Raw genomic sequence first — 20,779 nt, 5'->3', positions numbered from 1 at the left:
ATCCGGTTGGTACAAGAAGGCGTGGAGCGCAGAGAGCACGATGGGCGGACCAGGTGGAGAGTGATCTGGCGAGTGTTGGGCGTGACCGACGTTGGAGAGCTGCAGCTGCAAATCGAGTATTATGGCGGCAAATTGTTGATTCAGTATTATCATGAATTTGATGTTAACTAAATAAATGAAATAACATGGTTTCAAAACAGTCACGGCAGCGTATGTTGCAGAGAAGTCACTGTGACTTATTGCACAACCATTACCTGCGCTGCCGCATACTGATTTGTGACCATGTGTGTTGCTTGGGTTGTGCATTTTTTTGTGAAATATTCAAAGGAGCATTTTTGGGACTCTCCTTATATTTATTATTTACAAATATTTGGAATACTTTTGTGCGAAAACTTAGATAAAGAGGATTGTATTTATTTGATTCAGTATATACCCTGTTATGGCAACTATCCGTCTAAAAATGTAGGAAAACGGAAACCATCAAACGCATTTTAAGAGACACGTATTGAAACAAATTGAATATATCTAGACTTGCAAAAAGCCTTTCAGTTCACAAAATCCTGCTCGGGTTGACGAATAAATCACACAAAAAGTAAGACTATTCACACCTGACTTATCATCCAACGACGAATGTAAGCTAGCAAGATTGCCGAGAGGTCGCCGATGCACATTACTTGCCTTCTCACAGTCCAAAAATCATACATTGAGCAACGTGTTAACTAGACAAAATAATGAAAATTCATGCAAACATAGTAAAATATTCACGATAGACTTAAGGGCAGCGTATTCTTGTAAAAAGGCAAAATGTTAGGATATGTATAATGCAATTGATAAACGACACAATATAAGCCAATCCTCAGTCCTAACACTAATCCTGTACTCAACAGTAAAAAAAATATTAAGCTTCTGGAAACACAGCGATCATGCCTCCATTCAGCAAAACCTCTCGCCAGTTCTTTCCAGCTGCATTCGACAAACACACCCTACTATGAGCCATCCCTTGGAAAAAGGGAAAGTTATGATAATAATAGGTAATAATTTTCATATGAATAAAATTCATCATAAAGAATACTGTATATTTTGTGAACATATGATGATGAGTCAAGAATTTACTAACAAACAAGCAAAACAAGAATGTCAGTTAAGCTAGTTTTTAAAACAAATGAGCCATTCCTCCCTGTAAAAAAAAAACATGAATAATCATGAGATAAGGGTAAATGTTGATTAGCGAGATAACAAATTATTACCAAAAATACGAGGAGGGCTAGGATTCACCATCTAACAATGCTCGATGTCGTTAGAGAAAGAAAACTCTTCAACCAGCATGGACCATTGCAATATTCACAAACTGAAAGTTAAGAAACAATAGGTATATCCATCGGTGTAAAGCAAGAATCAGAACACACACAAAAACGATCAAACAAGCACAAAAACAGAACACCTAGTAAAAGCATAACCATTCCAAGAAGAACACAAGTAAAAACTATAGAAAATACATCATTTAGCAAAAGAAACAATGCATCGTATAGACTATCCTAATAGTTAAGCAAATGAATACAAAAAAAAATATGCATAAACCACTTCGGTTGGCTTCGTCCAACGGTTGTTATTCGAAAATAAAGTATTCCACGAAAGAGAATGTAAAAAAACGAATTCATCGCACTCACACTACTGAGATCGCTCAGCGAAACGTTTGCAAGGAATTACACACCCACACACACACACAACAACAACAAATAAAAAACACAAACCGAGGCGACATCAGTTATTGTGGTTATCTGTAATATATTGTATTAAAAGCACTATTTGAGTAAACAAACCGTATATTATTTAAAAAAAAAAGAAAAACAAAATTAACAAAAAAAAAAACAAACCGAAATAAAAGTAACAACTAATTAAACAATAATGAACATTAGATCGCCTATAACCTATGAATATTGAGAAGAAAAAATATCGAGTAACTACCCGGCAGAAGTTGTAGTATTGACAAAAGAAAGAACTCTACACAACCAACACAAAGGAAAATAACAACAACAAGAAAAAGAACAACAAAGCGCGAAATCTGAGCAGAACAAGAAATAAATTTATTGAAGTTTAAATAAATGGACTAAAATCAGTGCACGGTGTTCGTTTCCGTTACTTGTGAAAGATTCATCTTACTGGTTGTCTCTAGTAATCCTACATTACAGAGATCTGCGGAGGTGGCCATTGTGAGCCAATCGTGCAGAGAGAACTGTCAAAGTGTGAGCCAAATGAACATGCTTGTCGTTCGTAGGAAGGCGTCGTTTGAACGGTATTGCAATCGGAACTAAATAAATTAAAATTATTTATTTTTAATATCGAGAAATTGGCGGCATATGTATGTTTAGTAAAAAGATAAAAAATTATTAATTCTGCTTTCAAAAGCTCATGCTTATGACGACACTTTTGTTGCCGCACTTGTCGAAAAAACTTCCATTGCTGCTTCTTGCTTCACTTCTGCCGATTTGATTAGCGTAACACTTTTGCAATAAATTTCAAATTTCTGGTGTGTCTGGTAGAAGAAATTTATTACAAAAAATAAGCATCGCTAATTTTTACGTTACGTGAAAGTTGACGCTTCTAGCTTTCATTCAAGCCCAACATCGAAATATTCCATCGGGGGAACTTTTTCATACAAAAATTGGGTATGTTTGTTAAGTAGAAATAGGGATTAATTTGGAACCGTTCATTTTGTATGGGGAAAAACAGTATTCTGAAAAAGTTGTTCGAGATCCCTCGGTGGATTTTTTTGAGGGACCGTGCAAATGAAAGCTGAAAGCCTCTATTTTTGAATAGCGAAAAATTTGACGATGTCTATTTTTTTGTTATAAACCTTTCCCATACACACGCCGTGTCCGCTATTTCAACAAAATTTCGAAAAAAAATTCTACCATAATTTGAAAATGTAAACAAAACAACTTGAACCACAACGAAGTCACGCACAAAGTTTGAACATCTAGCTTTGTAGCAAGTGTTGGCAGCTGTTGTAAACAAAACAAACAGCGTTGCCGAATCGACGTATGTAACTTCCGCTCATCTCTAGGTAGAGGATTTCTAGTTGTCTCGTATCAGTCTATAAAAGTGCAGATAACTTTTGATTGGAGATAGAGACATCTCTGATTTTTTCATATGTTGTGTAAAAAGTTTTCGAATGGTGTTAGGACTAAGAAAATCGGTGGTTACACATTGTAAAAAATAGATTTTGTTGGCCACTGCCAACGAATTGATGACCAATTAGTCCTTTTGAGGGTTTGAGAACCGTCATAAAACCAAAACCTTTTATTTTGGTTTTAAGATGGATCCAAGAACCTCTTCTAGTCTATTTGACTATAAAATGTTACTTGGGATGGACGCTACAACTTTTTTATAAAGCCCGTATCCGTGATAATTTATAACCTTGCAAAGCATACAAAGCATCTGCGAGCATCTAAATATGTTTTTTTAGATTTTCAATAGCACAAATCTGAAGAATCGAATGTCAGTTTGCGCTGAAAAGTTGATCGATTGGTCACCAACAGCGACCAACTTTTCAGCCCAAACCGACTTTCGGTTCTTCAAATTTGTACTCTTGAAAATTCGAGGTGTGGCTAATCAGCAATTTTCATATTTTTCCTACAAACTACAATGAATGCGCTTGCTGCTAACAACACTTTTTTCTAAGTGATGCCGTTTTTTGATCTGCAGCCGGTTAGAAGTGTACCGATTCTGAATGACGCAGGCTTTATAACCGAAACGTGTTGCTATATGTACTATATTATGCAATACTTTTCGATTGCATAATGCAATGAGGAAAAGTAGGCCGTTAGTATGACACACTACCACGTGGGGTGAACTAGCCAATAAATTATGATTTTGTAATGCAAAAATGTATTTTGTATCATACCTATTTTAGGCTTTCAACGGTATAAATATTTTGCTGCATATTGACGAAGGAAATGATGATTGATTGATTTAACCTTCTTGTGGAATGAACTAAGAACTTTTTGGCACTTTGTGGCCTAAATGTCTCTTGTACTAAAAACTCATTTTTGTTAAAATTTACCTTGAACTTGTGCTCTAGCAGCCAATAAAGAACCATGTACAACTTAGCGACGAATCTTCAATGGTATCGCTCTAAATCAGAATATCGTCCAGATATCTTTGAACTGCCTTGATAGCACCCAAAATCTCATCCATAATTCTCTTGAAAATCGTCACTACACTATTTAGTAATACCAAAGACAATCTCGTATACGCTCAGAACCCCTTGTGCGTGTTGATAACCAACAACTTTTGTGACTTTTCGATAACTCTTACCTGTATGCAACTTAGCAACTTATTACAGATTACCTTGTCCACTGTCACTATGCCGGCAATCCTCACACTTACCTTACCTTACCGATGTAGTGTGATGAATCGGCAAAGTTAAATAAACGTCCACGCGGATGTTTATATCATAACAATCAAACAGGCTATGGGGCTGTCCATTTATTACGTAAGGGCATTTTTACGATTTTTCGACACCCCCACCCCCCCTTGTAAGATTTTTTGTATGAGAACCCAAATATTTTTGTATGGCGCGTAAGATTTCTCAAACCCCCCCTCCCCACATAAACCCTTACGTAATTAATGGACAGCCCCTATGCACTTTGTGTGGCCTGCTTAATCGTGCAACTAAGCACAACAGAATAAACCATACGCCACCGAGCGTTGGTCGGTTGCCACGAAAAGCAAATTGAATAAATCATTCTGGTTCCGAGCCCAACAGCTAACGGGTGTACACTTTACTCTGAAGAAAACTCCAAATTAGTACATGGCTACCTAAGACAGGTTTTGCCTTCTCCGCAGCAAAAGTGTGAAAGTGATACAGTTCGGTAAAGTGTATTCCAATCACATTTGAAAATGGGTTGGTTTTCAAGTGACGAGATCGTCACTACGAATCAAATGGGACCCAGTGAAGAACACCATCAAACACAAGCGGTTGCGCTTTGCATTTTAACAGTTATCGCGGGTGCGTACGTGCTAATAAAACTACTACTGAAGTTGCACAAATCACACACGGAACGGCTGGCAGAAAGAGCCGCTCGACGAGCCGCTGCCCATCCAATCTAACAGTTATAAGGAAGTGTCGAACTTTACTGTACTGTGTGGAGTAGTTGAAATAAATAATAACATTTTTATTGGAAACATTAAGTGCAAGTGACTAAGTAACTATACAATGACGGAACACAAGATAAACAGTTTAGTGTTCACATTGTGTTACACACAAATGTACGAGGTGAAAACCAAGCTCGAAGCTAGAGCGTACCGATGATTTTCAAAGGAAGAGCAACAAGCAACGCCCTATTCCAAGTAGCAGCAGCAGCAGCGATCTCCAACGGAATGCAAACGAACACCAGGAGTTCGATTGTGGAACTTCGAGATGACATAGTGGACATACTCATGTGGAAAATCGAACACTACTAGTGGCAGTGCAGACGAAGAAACAACATAACAAACGGGTCATCCGGCAACATGGAGCCGACCCCAACAAGGGCGCAACATGGAGCGACCCCAACGTAGCTTCGTCGTTGCTGCTGAGACTTGCAGATGATATACTAGCGTGAGTGATGATTTAATTTAATAGTTAAAAATAAATAAGTACCGAAACAATTTAGTTAAAATGGTGTATTCAAGTGGTGTTTGACATTGTAATATTCAAAAATGTGTGACTTACTGAAAGATCTTGTTTGAAAGTAAATTACCAAATCTCATAAATCCTGTACGAGAATTAATTATCCGGAAGCCTAACAGTGACCTCATCCGATTTTAAAAAGAAGAGAGTTAAATGGAAAAAAATGTTGTCAAAAATATAGAACAACTTGCACTTACTTTGAGAAATCTGAGGAAGGCACCAAACAGGAAATTTTTGAGGAAAACACTAGTAGACAAGTTAGTAAAGGCTCGTAATCTTTATGAAGCAAATTTATACCTCTTAGACGAATTCGAATGTTCTAATCAAAAAATCCTCTTAAGAAAATCCAGAGATATTTTTAGTGAAATTAAAATTTTTATCGACGTGCGACTTGATAAGGCCAAACATCTCATACGTTTTAAAACAATTGTAAAACTTATCATTATTGTCGAAAAATTATACCGCAATAACAAGATGACAACTCCGAAGGTGGACCTTAAACTTGGAACCGCAGTGGTCCAAGTTTATGATGGAAGCCAAGAAGGCCTGAGTCCATTTATTGACTCAGTTGGCTTATTCGTAGACACGGTCAAAGCGGAATTTGTAACGGCAACAGCAGCTCAAAAAACAGCCGCAGATGTTACCGTTAAAAATTCGTGATGACCAGACTAATTGGAAAAGCGAGATCGGCCGTAGGCGAGAACCCGGCAGATCTCGATGAAATATTAAACCACTTAAAAAATAGATGCGGTCTGGCAACGTCTTCAGACGTATATGTTTCGAAATTAGGAGCATTGAAACAATCTGGTGATGTCAACAAATTCACCACGGAGGTCGAAAATTTGACCTTCCTTTTAGAAAAGGCTTACATCACGGAGCAAATTCCGGTTGATGTGGCGAACAAAATAGCAATAAAGCAAGGAGTGAAGGCTCTTTGTACCGGCGTTCGTAAACCCGATACGAGGCTCATTCTAAAAGCCGGACAATTTGCAACATTGTCCGCAGCAATAGAGAAAACACTGAGCAACGAGGCTACAACAGCAACACCTAATACTAACGCGATAATGTTCGCTTCACGCCGCGGACATAACAATCGCGACAGAAATAATTTCAATATGAATCACTACGGACAACGCCACAACGATTATCGTGGAGGCAGAGGAGGATTCCATAGTGGTTGTGGAAGACGACCCTATGGATCTCCATCTCAGCGTGGAAGAGCATCTCACAAAGGCTTCCACCGCGGAAATATGCAACCACGCATATTTTACGCAGATGTTGGACACATGGTTCCACCTCAACAACAAAACTTGACAAACTCAGGACGCATATGTCCTAACCAACAGCAAATGCAACCACAGTACCAACCACCAACCACAGGTACAGCAACCGCAACAGCCGCAGCAACATTTTTTAGGCCAACTACACAACTTTTAACCATCAACGCGTCAGCATCGAATTTCATAAAGGCACATGTCGAAATGACAAATTCGGTGTGTACCTTTATGATAGATTCAGGAGCTGACGTATCGGTGTTCAAAGCTAACAAAATTCTTGGAAGTCACCAAATCGATGTAAATAGAAAATGCAGTATCTCCGGAATTTCCGGTGAAAAAATTGAAACACTGGCAACAACAGTTACGGCATTGACATTTTCAAATACCCTCACATTGCATCACGAATTCCATTTAGTAGGAGACGAATTCCCAATATTCACCGATGGAATATTGGGAAGAGACTTTCTATCCTTGTATAAATGCACAATAAACTACGAATATTGGATTTTAAGTTTTAATTTTAACAATGCAGAAGTAAATGTAATGATTGAAGACAATTTCAATGAAGGTATAATAGTTCCGGAAAGATGCGAAGTAATTCGCAGAATTCCGAATGTACAGGTAGCCGAGGATTCTGTAGTGTGTTCACAGGAAATCCAAAATGGAGTTTTCTGTGGGAACACTTTAGTATCACCTAATGCTACATACGTTAAATTTATTAACACAACGAGTAAACCTGTGTTAATCCATAATTTTAAACCAGTAATTAAACCCCTCAATCAGTTTATAATAGCCAGCATCCAAAAAGGGGAAAACGACACAAATAAACGTATTGATAAGATTAAAAATAAAATTAAAATATCTGAAATTCCTTCATTTGTCAGGTCCAAATTTGAAAAGGTCCTGGAGGAATTTAATGACATATTTGCACTAGATACAGACAACCTCACAACTAACAATTTCTACGAACAAAGCATCAACCTAACCGATAACGTGCCTGTGTATACTCCTAACTACAGAAGCATACACGCACAGAACGATGAAATTGAATCACAAGTTAAAAAACTTTTGGAAAACAATATAATCGAAAACTCTGTGTCGGCGTATAACTCACCAATATTATTGGTGCCGAAAAAGTCAAACACATCAGATAAGAAGTGGAGACTTGTAGTGGATTTCAGACAGTTAAACAAAAAGATTCTAGCTGACAGATTTCCATTACCCAGAATAGACACGATTCTAGACCAATTAGGCAGGGCCAAATATTTTAGTACATTGGATTTGATGGCAGGTTTCCATCAAATTCCTTTGAGCCCAGAGTCCCGCAAGTATACAGCGTTCTCTACACCTTCAGGGCACTATGCCTTCACCCGTTTACCATTTGGACTTAATGTGAGTCCAAATAGTTTTCAACGGATGATGACAATTGCTATGGCAGGTTTAACACCTGAGTGCGCGTTCGTGTACATAGACGATATTGTCGTAATAGGATGTTCAGCAGAGCATCACATCAAAAATTTGATAAATGTCTTTAAAAGATTGAGGCATTACAATCTAAAATTAAACCCCGAAAAATGTCAATTCTTCAAAACAGAAGTAACATATTTAGGACACAAAATTACAGATCAGGGAATTCTTCCTGACGACACAAAATTCGAAGTAATCAAAAACTACCCAATACCAACAAACGCGGATGAAACTCGCCGCTTCGTCGCGTTTTGTAACTATTACCGTAAGTTCGTACCGGATTTTGCTAGATTAGCCAAACCGTTAAATGACTTACTTAAAAAAAATTCAACTTTTGAATGGACAGATAACTGTCAATCAGCTTTCGAACAACTCCGTAATCACCTACTCTCACCACCTATATTAAGTTACCCTGACTTTTCGAAGAAATTCTATCTAACCACAGACGCCTCAAACGTAGGCTGTGGTGCAATACTATCACAAGTAATTGATGGACAAGACCTACCAATAGCTTACGCAAGTAAAGCTTTTAACTCGGCAGATTCCAAAAAACCTACGATTATGCAGGAAATGATCGCTATCCATTGGGCTATCGATTATTTCAAGCCATATTTGTATGGACGGAAGTTTATAGTACGAACGGATCACAGACCACTGGTGTTCCTTTTTGGTATGAAAGAGCCAACCAAAAAACTAACACAAATGCGTCTGGATCTCGAAGACTATGACTTTGAAATAGAACATATTAAAGGAACAAATAACGTAGGCGCCGATGCATTATCTAGATTAATGTCATCTGACGACCTAAAAAATAGAACAATACTCATGGTTAACACCAGATCCATGACTAAAAAGAAATCAGCTAAAGCCAAGGATGACGTTTCCACATACACGAAGCCTGATCAACTTCTAGTTAGCGAAGCTGTCATTTTAAAGGAAGCTCGAAATTCTTTTAAATTAACAACAAATCTCAGTAACAATATAATGGAATTCCAAATAAAAAGCGAGAATTATAAAAAGACGCATGCAGCAATACAATTCAATTACAAAAATGAAAGTCAGACACTCGAGTCTGCTCTTTCAAAATTGAATGAAGTTATGACAAATTTAAAGATAAAACAAATCGCCTTATCATTGAGCGATCCATTATTCTCGCAAATCACAGTAGAACAATTTAAATCAATTGCTACAAAAATTATAAATAGTTTTGAAATTTTACTCTTCAAACCTCCAAGACAAATAGAGTCAAAAATGGAAGTCGAAAAAATATTGCATGATTTTCATAATAGCTCAACTGGAGGCCACATAGGACAGCATAGATTGTACCTAAAACTACGAGATCTATTCCAATGGAGAGGAATGAAAGGTTCTATCGCAAAATTCATAAAGGCCTGTGAATTTTGCAGAAAGAACAAAGTCAGTAAAAGAACAAAAGAAGCATCTATTATCACATCTACACCTCAGAAACCATTCGATGTGATCTCTATCGATACGGTCGCACCGTTACCCAAAACAAGCAGGAATAATCGTTACTGTATCACTTTACAATGTGACTTATCGAAATTCGTTATAATAATCCCTATACAGAATAAAGAATCTACAGTAAAACCTCCATGAGTCGATATTGAAGGGACCATCGACTCAAGGAAATATCGAGTAGTGGAACAAAATTCCTATGGGAAGCTTTTTGGAGGGACCATCATAGTAATCCAGAAATTATTTTTCAGTATGGAAAAATTTACCTCCATGAGTCGATATCGAGTCAAGGAACATCGACTCATGGAGGTTCGACTGTAATACTATTGCTCGTGCATTAGTAGAAGATTTTATCCTTAAATATGGTAACTTCTTGGAGCTAAGATCTGATAGAGGAACCGAATATTGCAACGAAGTTCTTCAGCAGATCAGCAAAATTTTAAATTTCAAACAAACCTTTTCAGCCGCCTATCATCCAGAGACGATCGGTGCATTGGAGAGAAATCACAGATGCCTAAACGAGTATCTGCGATCATTCTCAAATGAACACCATGACGACTGGGATGATTGGGTTGGTTTCTACACTTTTGTATACAATACAACCCCGCATACAGATTCTAATCTTACACCGTTCGAATTAGTCTATGGAAGGAAACCAAATTTACCGCAAGATCTGATGAACAACAGAACTATAGAACCAGTTTATAATATTGAGCAATACATGAATGAATTGAAATTTAAATTACAAAAAAGTCAAACTATAGCAAGGGAACATATGATCAAAGAGAAAATTCAAAGAACTGCTGACCTAAATATCAACCTAAACCCAATCGACGTCTCATTAGGAGATTTAGTCTACATAACCAAGGAAAACAGGAAAAAATTAGACTCGTTTTATACAGGACCATATAAAGTTATAGAAACTAAAAATAGCAACTGCGTCATAGAAGATCTTGCAAAAACAAAAAAAATAGAAGTTCATAAAAATAGATTAATAAAGATGTAAAAAAAAAAAATGGGAAGGCAGCCAACTTATATTATAATTGTTTAAATAATTCCAGTACATCAAATATAAAATAACAGAACATTGTCAAACTATAAATTAATCATATTTTGTCAATTCAATTATAGTCATACGACGAAATTCATTGTAACCAATAATCTAAGCAAGCAACCGAACAACGCTCAAGGTCATGAAAATTCCAAATCCATTTTTTTCCAAATTAATACGAGTGTCTGAATCCTCACGCCACTCTTTTCCAAAAGGGGGAAGGTGTAGTGTGATGAATCGGCAAAGTTAAATAAACGTCCACGCGGATGTTTATATCATAACAATCAAACAGGCTATGCACTTTGTGTGGCCTGCTTAATCGTGCAACTAAGCACAACAGAATAAACCATACGCCACCGAGCGTTGGTCGGTTGCCACGAAAAGCAAATTGAATAAATCATTCTGGTTCCGAGCCCAACAGCTAACGGGTGTACACTTTACTCTGAAGAAAACTCCAAATATAGTACACCGATCAGACTAAGGCCTGAGTGTCCTCTGCTGTACGTAGGAGTCGTCTCCATTCTACTCGGTCCATGGACGGCCAAACTGGCACTGAACAAAGAGATAAAGGCACAAATGCGGATGTGCTTCGAAAATTTCTGCCAGGCAGCCAACACAGCAGCCTGCAGAGTAGTTAAGGCCAAAACGAAGGGCGCGTCAGCAACCCCAGAACGCTCCTCCGAGATGCTGCAGAAGATCGTGAGAGCGCTTTTCCCGTGCCACGATACAAGACCATGGGCCCCCGTCCCCTATGGTAAAACCGACCATAGCGAGATCGCCCTGGTGATGAACGACGAACTCATTGCAATAGAGGAGTCGCTTAAGTCGAACAAGGCCCCGGGTCTGGACGGTAACCCAACAGTAGCCATCAATAGTCAAGACGGCCATCGAGGCTAGCCCTGACATGTTTAGAATGGCTATGCAGACATACATATCATGTTAAAACGATGTGTACGGGGACGGCCAAGTGGGATTCCGTTACTTCCACGGTATCTCGAACCGTACTTGAACTACAGATAAAATGGCGAGCCGAACAACAGCTAGTTGAGTTGGCTCCCATTCGCCATCCAGTAGCTTGTGTCCAACGGGTAGTCTAAGTACTAACCAGGACCCGAGCCTCCAGGAGAAGGTTAACAACCTAAGGCGATAGCTGGTGGAATGTTTGTTAATTAGTTTTGCGTTAAGAGCTAGGTTAAGTATTGTTAAATCATTCCCAAAAACTTGCCCAATTTGCACACCGTCGTTGCATCTAAAGAAAATATTTTTTGGGCAAATCTTAAGCACACAAATGGTACAATCTCATAATTTAGGCATAATACATCTATCAAAAATACCTTTTGATAACATTTCAGTCGAGAAAGTGCTCAATTGCCATTACCGCAACATTAGATACTACCACAACGAAGGGAACAATTACCCTAGGTACAATGCCCAAATCCGAGGCAAATCATGATGCCATTCAACGATGGTTCATTATATCGTTCACTTCAAGTTCAGGATCACAATACCTACCACATTCCCAATTATCTGTGCTTCTAGAATCGGAAAACTATAATTAGTGCAAATGTAATGCGGTTTAAAAGGATCATTTTACCTTCGTCAAACACCCATTTTATTAGGACTTCAAATAATTTAATCCAGTATTTAACCAGTTTACCTCGGTTTATACTTACAGTTTTCCAATAAAATACATAGTCACGTACATAGATCAAAACAGATGAATTTACAATACATGTGATTGATGAATTTACGGGACATTCTGTTAGTCTGCATAGGTCTGCATCAGCTTGCCATCAGAGAGAGAGCGTGTATATATACCTACCAGAGAGACAATACAGAGCCTTTATCACAGATATATTGACCCACGCCACACGATCATTCTATCTACCTAGGTATATCAATCTCTGAGATCAATCTAATCGATCGCACTCCAGCATGCTGTGAAATCTCGCTCGTTACGCACGCAGACACGCGCGTCCTCGCGCATCACCAGAGTACGCGAGAAGATATAATAGGTACAGTAGGCCGACCGACCGACCGACCGCGTGGTAGAAATTCAAAAACAAGTAAACGTTTGACAGTTTGTTCGATACAGTTTTGCGCTGTGTTTGGAAGTTGTTGGTGCGATTTTCAGTGAATTTTATCGTTAATCCGTCGGATTGTGTGCCAGAAAATGTATGTGGAGTTGGATCTGTTTTCGGTGCGGAAGAACGGCCGACTGGCGGCGATGTGGTTGGCCGCCACGAACAAAACCCTTTTCCGGCGATACTTCAAGCGTGGTCAGTGTGAGCAAATCGACATCGACGAAATGTGGTAAGTGAAGAATAATTATGATTTTTTTCTGGGACGTTTTATGAGGTGTTCGTTCTTTGTAACACAGTAAATCCATCATCGATTGCGTCAATTCCAACAAACCGTTGATTATGGTGGCAAAGCTGGCGTATGGCGCAGTGTACATCTACCAGCAGCAAATTCAGTTCCTCTATGGTAATATTTCATTTTGCTCATACAATCATGTAATAAACATAGTTACAATAACATGTTAAAACAGATAAAGTCAGTACAACGGCATGTCTTCAGAGCGCTGCTTTCCAGGACTTCAAGAGGCAGTCTAGGTAAGTGCTCCTTTCTCTTTAATGTGGTCAATACATGCACTTAGATCGCATTACAGGTTTGGTCGCATTACAGGTCCATATCCTGCGGATATGGACATATCGACATATGGAAAGAAAATCTAGAACAAAAACGAACGAGATCGCATCGAGATAGGGAGATATCGAGAAAAAAAGATATCGACATTTAGAGGGGTAAAATGTATAGGGGTGGTGGGGGTAAAGTGGACAGGTGGGGTAAAATGGACAGGGTACAGTTTCATGGCTTTTATTGTTTTTCAAAATGTTTCAACGATTGAAGCTTATGCCTAAGCATGAATCATTATACTTTTGCTGATCTTGAACATTAAAATCAAAAAAACCTCTTCAAGATGACAAAAACTTTAAAAATCACGTGAAAAATCGAAAATGATGTAAAATCTGCTTATAATTGCTAAGGCTTTCTCGTAAGTTATTTTCAAATTATTACAAGTTTTACGCCCTAAACCAATTAAGTCCACGTAGAAGAATATATTTGACCGAAAAAAAAATTTAAGTTTTGTAAAAAAAAAAGTTTTGGAAATAATTTTAACAAAATCAGACCGTGGGGGTAAAATGGACAATCGGTTCAAATTTCACCAAAATTTCATATATTTTTAGACAAACTTCAGAATCATCAGCCGTCATACCTATCGTGAGATAGTTGAAGTAAAAAGTTATAAAAAAATATTTTATATCAACAAAATATAATTTTCATCCAAAACAGTGCTTGTTTTTACACTATTTTTACAATAATTATTTAAGTGTGTTTCAAAGTTTGTACTAAAAGTTTGAAAACGACAAAATAAAGGTATCGTATGAAATTTGATAGTTTGTATATAAAAACATAGAAACAATATGATGATATATAACTTTTAACGACTTGTTCATTTTACCCCATCGATTGTCCATTTTACCCCCACCAATTTTTTTCACGCTATTTTGATGCACGATTTGGTGAAGAAAATAATCAAAGAAAACAATATTTTTTAAACGCAACCTCTTACATGATTTCTAGAGTATATCATTACCTTCCATGTTAGCAGATGGATTTTGCTGCATTTCCGCGGGAAACGATCAAACTGCTTAGGTTGTCCACTTTACCCCCACCACCCCTACAGATTGAAGTGACCGATGAAACCATCGACCTAGGGAAAGATATCGAGATGTAGAACATCGACATGTGGAGAGTCGACTTTATTCCTTTTTATCTAACACTCGCTAAGGGTCTGGTACGTTTGGCATAAGGCCGTTTGGCATAAGGCCGTTTGGCATAATGCCATTTGGCATAAGGACGTTTGGCATAAGGACGTTTGGCATAAAGGACACTTGGCATAAAGGACATTTGGCATAATGGACATTTGGCATAAAGTACGTTTGGCATAAAATGATTTCAGTAAAAAGTGAACTACATACTTAAAAGTGAACTACATTACTTAAAGAAGAATAATTATACAAAAGAAGGATAATCCATTATAATGCAATAATTACCATTACCGGAATCAAAATTGCTTGTATCGATGAAGAACAGCCTATATACAAAAGAAGGAACATTCCCCTTCCGAAAAAAAATCGAATTCATGGAAGCAAAAGGTTATTTCGAAAATAAGAGATCCAATATAATGCAAAAACAAAAAGTTTGCCTTCTTTCCCTTGAAGGCTGTTTTTTAATTTTTCCAGAAGGAAAATACATTTCACATATTCTTTATGCCAAACGTCCTTTATGCCAAACGTCCCTTATGCCAAATGTCCTTTATGCCAAACGTCCTTATGCCAAATGTCCTTATGCCAAACGGCCTTATGCCAAACGTACCAGACCCCTCGCTAACGCTAGTTTACAGCATTTTTGAACTCGGTAAGCTGATGATCATTTTTGGTGTAGAATCATACCCTGAGTTCGCAAACGCGAAGGAAAAAAAATACAGTAGAGCGAATTTTTTTTCGACTTTCCACATAAGGTTGATGATTTGAAATCGATTTTCGTTTTATTTTTAAGTAAAGTCGCTCACTTCACACTTCACACATCTAATTCTTTGTAATCAAATCTCCGATTGCGCTGATTTTTTTACTGTAACTCGCCTGCACTGCCGTGAATCGCAAGTCAGTCCCATATGTAAAAAGTAGGCATTGAGAAAATGGCCTCTAAAGTTTTCAAATTCGTTTTCCATGCGAAACTCTAAAAAATCGCCATGGGTTGAAAACTTTTGCGATCATCATGAAACTTTCACATATTGTTTCAAACGTGAAAACGTAACAGTTAAAAATATAAAACTGGCTTAAATAGTGTTAGGTTTTGTACCGGAGGGTGCACAAGGTCGTAATGGGACTGACTTGCGATTACATTTCATTATGGGACAATCTGACTTGGTGTTGTTTTTCAATTTTACTGAACAAACTATATATTTTTTTGCACGCAGCTAAAAGATCATCCGAAGAAAGCTCGAAAACGGCCATTAACTCATTTTTGTCCAAAATGCAGATGGGACTGACTTGCGATTCACGGCAGTGCATATGTCAAATAAACGTTAAGAAATATTATTTTCTTATTGGAAAAAATACATTACAGAAATGTTCTTTTCTTATTGGAAAAAATACATTTCTTTATATATTTTTGGAAATTTTGCTAAAATTTAAGGAAATCGTCCCTAAAACTCGCCAATATCTTGAATTTCATCAATCTGGCGCAAAATCTGCATTCAGATGATCGAATGGTATTACATATATTATCGTCGTACCACCAAATCGAAGTCGTCGCTAGAAGCACATGCGAAGTTGCGGCTGCGAAGTAAATTTGAATCTATTTTTTTCTGTTGCGCATCATTAAGCTAATTAAGAGCAACAATATGCACTAATCCAAATTGAGTTGCGACATTTCTAAGTAGGTTAAAAATCAATTTTCGCACGTTCGGTCACTTCGTATTTCGACCAAAAGCATAATATTCAGCTTTTAATTTATGAAAAATGGTTTAAAATTGGTTGAACAAAACGCAAGATAGGGTCTGGGACCATTTGGGCAGGAGCACCCATTTTGGGTACTTGCTGTTATAACTCCGACAATATTGAACCGATTGACTTGATTTTTGGAACATAAACAGAAAAGCGCAGTATCTAGCTATGTTCAAAATTTCAAGTCAATCGGTTTGAAATTGACTGGGTTATAGCAGCAAGTGCCTAAAATGGGTGCTCCTGCCCATATGATCCCAGACCCTATTTGAATTTTAGTAAATTCTTTTTTTCCAATTGTAAAACTCAATATTGAGCTAAAACTCTAAAACTGTTCTACTTAATTTTTTTTGCACGGTTTCGAAATCAGCGCTAAACTGTGCTTCAAAAATTTTGGTCTTTGACAAAAGTTCACGACTTTCGTTTTATTTTGTAAACTAGTGTAATTATAGTAGTATATCTATTGTTTAGCTACTAAATAATATGAAATTCATGGAAATTAAGTTTCATAATCATATAAATAAATCCATTTTTTCTTTACTGTGTTTCGTAACGCAATGCACAAAGAGCCGCATTTACGAAGACAAAAATATTTGTGCCTAAACCTTATGTTTTAGATACAAGATGTCTTTGGGAAAGTTTCTTCATATTGTTCGACCTTTTTTCTCATCATTGTGTAATTAGGGTGGTCCCTCTAGTTTAACTGATTCAAACATCTGCTTTTTAATAGTTGCATGTACGCTTACAAAGTGTTCTACAAAGTTGTAAAAGAACTTATTTCGAGCAAGTTTGCCGAAGAAACCATTATTCTATCTCTTATGGTTCATAACTTATATTTATTTTTTTTTTAAGAATCATGATAGGATGATCCATGAAATTCAGTTTTCTAACTTTTAATCCATTCGTTTCTCGTAAAAACTTTGTTCCGAGCACTTTTAGAACTAACGCATATTTTTTTTCCAAAGAGCTCACTGTTCTATCTGTCATAGTTAAAAAGATATTCGCTTTTTTTCGGAGATATCTTTCGAAGAGTACTTTGAAGTAATAAGGGTTAGCTTTTTGAGAGATTTTTTACATTTAGCATGTTGATGAATATCTCAGCCGTCTGTCAACCGATTTGAGTTCTCTTGACAGCAAATGAAAGCTACAACATCCTAGTAGAACGCGAAATTTTATTTCGATTGGACATTTGGTTACTGAGATATCTTTCAAAGATTACTTAGGAGATATAGGGTCTTGTACCATTTGGGCAGGTGTACCTATTTTGGGCACTTGTGGCTATAACTAAGTCAATTTCAATCCGATTGATTTGAATTCTTGTATAGAGTTAGATACTGTACGTGCCTAAGCCTATACAAAATTTCAAGTCAATTATTTTGAAATTGGCTTAGTTATAGCGACAAGTGCCTAAAATAGGTACACCTACCCAATTGGTACAAGACCCTACAACTAAACTGTTTGAGATTTTTAACAAAGTGTATCATACTAAATATCTCAGCCGTGTGGCAATCGATTTGGGTCCTCTTGGCACCAAATGAAAGCTACAACATCCTAGTAGAACCCTATACATTTTTATTAGGATTGGACATTTGGTTATCGAGATATCTTTCAAAGAGTAGGGTAAGAAATCAAACTTTGAACTAGTCAAATTGTAATCTTAATTTGAACCATTTCAAAATTCATTAAAACGACGTACTTTTCAGGCAAATATTGTCACGAAAAAGATGTTAAACAGCTTTCCGTAATGTAACCTGATAACATGGACTTTAAAAACATCGAAAAAGGCGTTTTTGTTATGGAAAACAGGCAATTGAAAAATCACTGTGATTTCACCCATTTCCCCCAAGAGAAAGCACATTTTCGGTGCACTCGTACAGCTCATGCATTGTATCACACGCAATATGTGAACACGTCGAATGAAAGCTTATTTATCGTAGAATCGACCAACCGAATAATATTTAGCATTATGTGTCATAAAATTATCAAATTCAATTGATTCTTACTTAGAGAATGTTATCTTAAGTTGAACCATTTGTAATCTAAATTTGAACTAGTAAACGGGGGTGAGCTTCTAGTGTTGGCCTGTAGATTGCGCTAGTGGTTGCTTTGTTTACTCTTGGGGGATGAAAAAATCCCAATTTAGTTTCCAAATTCCTAAAGAATTTCGAACATTCTGAGTTGAGATTCCAATGCCTAATGAAAATTAGGTATGAGAATTAGCAGATTTATGTGATTTTTCATTGTTTAGCATGGAATTGGCTGTTTTGTGAGTTACTCGAGCTGCTGCCGCCAGTAGTTCAAATTAAGATTAAAATTGGTTCAAATTATGATTACGATGGTTCAAATTAAGATTAAAATCATTGTTGATGAAAAATCAAATATTTCAATGAAATTCGGTGCAAACACAAACTTTTTACCATTTACCAGAAAGCTTATACCCGTGGCTTTCATGTGCATACGATTTCGCCGTAGGAAATTATTTCCATGTGGGAGAAAAAATCACTTAAAATTTGCACTGCTTCAGAAAGCCGCAATTTGGTTCAAATTTTGATTACCTACCCTACTTGGGAGTAATACAGGTTAACCTTTTGAGAGATTTTTGACCAAGTGTATCATAATAAATATCTCAGCCGTCTGTCAACCAATTTGGGTTCTCTTAGGACCAAATGAAAGCTACAGTATCTTTGTAAAAAGCCCTGAAATTTTATTTCGATTGGACATTTGGTTACTGAGATATCTTTCGAAGAGTATTTCAATAAATTCCTTTTTTACTAGCAGGTTATTGTTTTCAATAAAATTATAAATAACAAATTACAAATTAACAGGAATTCTATGAAAACTAACAATATGTTAAATGAAAGGTTTTAATTTATATATTGTGGGAAAAATGCAAGAACTGGACAGCCAAAATAACTAGCTAATTCCAAAACTGATTAGCATAGTAGATATATCATTTTTGTCCTTTTTACACCATAACCATGAATACCAAGTACTTCGGAGCTAATTTATTCGACGGATTAAAAGATATTAGACAAAGTGTATCTCGCTGATTTTCTTACCCATTTGTTAATCGATTCAAGATCTTTTGGCAGTTAACAAAAGACACAATATTCCAGAATATGTAAGCTATTTAAAAAAAAAATCATACAAGATTCTAGAATGTGTCTGGCATTTCTGGTAGTTTAGCCCATGGTCCATGATGCTATTTTGGAAACCAATCTACTAGATGCAAAATCCACAATATTTTCTAGAACTATTGATCCATTACACAAAATAAATATGTTAAATACAAATAATACAACAATAGTTTTAATAAGTGTAAGAAGGGTTCTGTTCACCATAGGTGGATTAAATCGGGATTTTCTTCAAAAAATCACTTTTTTTTCAAAAAGGAGCAAATGAATTTCTAATCGCCGAATTGCATTGAAAAGATCGTACTCTGTTCTATTGATGGTGAAAAAATTGTGAGTACCTTTTTTGTTTGAAGCCTTTTATTGAATTTTAAAAATACATACGTTTTTTTTTTACATAGAAAATCAGTTGTTACTCTTGAAATCGATGAGATACAAACTTGGCGTCTTCGACAATATTATGAGTTTTTGGATGCTCTGAAAGTGCTCAGAACAAAGTATAGCGAAAAAATCAACGTATAAAATTATATTGAATAAAAACGGATTTTCAAATGGAAAACGAAACAATTCGAGCAAATTTAACAAAGGAGGAAAAAATAAAAAAAATTGCACAACATAGGGTCTGGAACTATTTGGGCAGGGGCATATATTTTGGGCATGGGCATTTCCTTCTATAACTCAGTCAGTTTCAAACCGATTGACTTGAATTTTTGAACATGGCTAGATAGTGTGCGTATCTGATCGTATCTCAAAAATTAAGTCAATCGATTCAAAATTGACTGAGTGATAGCAGCAAGTGCCCAAAATAAGTGCTCCTGCCCAAATGGTCCCAGATCCTATTCGAAATCAGGGAGCCCGAATTTAGTAAGTATGTAACGGTATTTTCAACACAAATGAACATTGATTACTGAGATGATTACCCCAAATCAATAAAATAAAAAAAAATATTAAAATGCCTTTTTAGACATGTTTTAATTATTATTATTATTTATCTTTATTATCGAGATTTTAAGAACATGTTTTATAGCGTTGCAATACTTTTTCAAGTTGCTTAACATATGCTTAGAGAACCAGTACTTGTTACCCCGAATTACGGTACACCCGATTGTTTTTTTTTTGCACGGGTCTGG

The 20,779-nt window shown here is 36.7% G+C and overlaps 1 protein-coding gene and 1 long non-coding RNA gene across 4 annotated transcripts in view; both read left to right on the top strand.

Moving 5' to 3' along the window:
• The first annotated feature begins 4,647 nt into the window (after positions 1 to 4,647).
• Positions 4,648 to 6,117, top strand: LOC115258835 (uncharacterized). Its single transcript, XR_003893866.2, has 2 exons — positions 4,648 to 5,271; positions 5,357 to 6,117. It is a non-coding gene; the product is annotated as an uncharacterized LOC115258835 (long non-coding RNA).
• A 6,743-nt stretch (positions 6,118 to 12,860) lies between these two features.
• The window catches only part of LOC109433261 (uncharacterized), a 29,135-nt gene continuing 21,216 nt past the window's right edge, over positions 12,861 to 20,779 (top strand). The window contains exons 1-3 of one of the 3 annotated variants that reach the window (XM_062851484.1): positions 12,865 to 13,258; positions 13,326 to 13,432; positions 13,497 to 13,560. In XM_062851484.1, the coding sequence (XP_062707468.1) occupies positions 13,119 to 13,258; positions 13,326 to 13,432; positions 13,497 to 13,560 (311 nt within the window). In that variant the 5' untranslated portion in view covers positions 12,865 to 13,118. Of the gene's footprint in view, positions 13,259 to 13,325; positions 13,433 to 13,496; positions 13,561 to 20,779 lie in introns of all 3 variants that reach the window. The other 2 variants (XM_062851483.1, XM_062851486.1) reach the window with 2 other exon arrangements.

Source organism: Aedes albopictus, chromosome 2 (assembly GCF_035046485.1).
Source record: "Aedes albopictus strain Foshan chromosome 2, AalbF5, whole genome shotgun sequence".
In the NCBI taxonomy this organism is placed as follows: domain Eukaryota; kingdom Metazoa; phylum Arthropoda; class Insecta; order Diptera; family Culicidae; genus Aedes; species Aedes albopictus.
The sequence above is the reverse complement of the archived record's forward strand: the minus strand, read 5'-3'. Positions and strand labels throughout refer to the sequence as shown.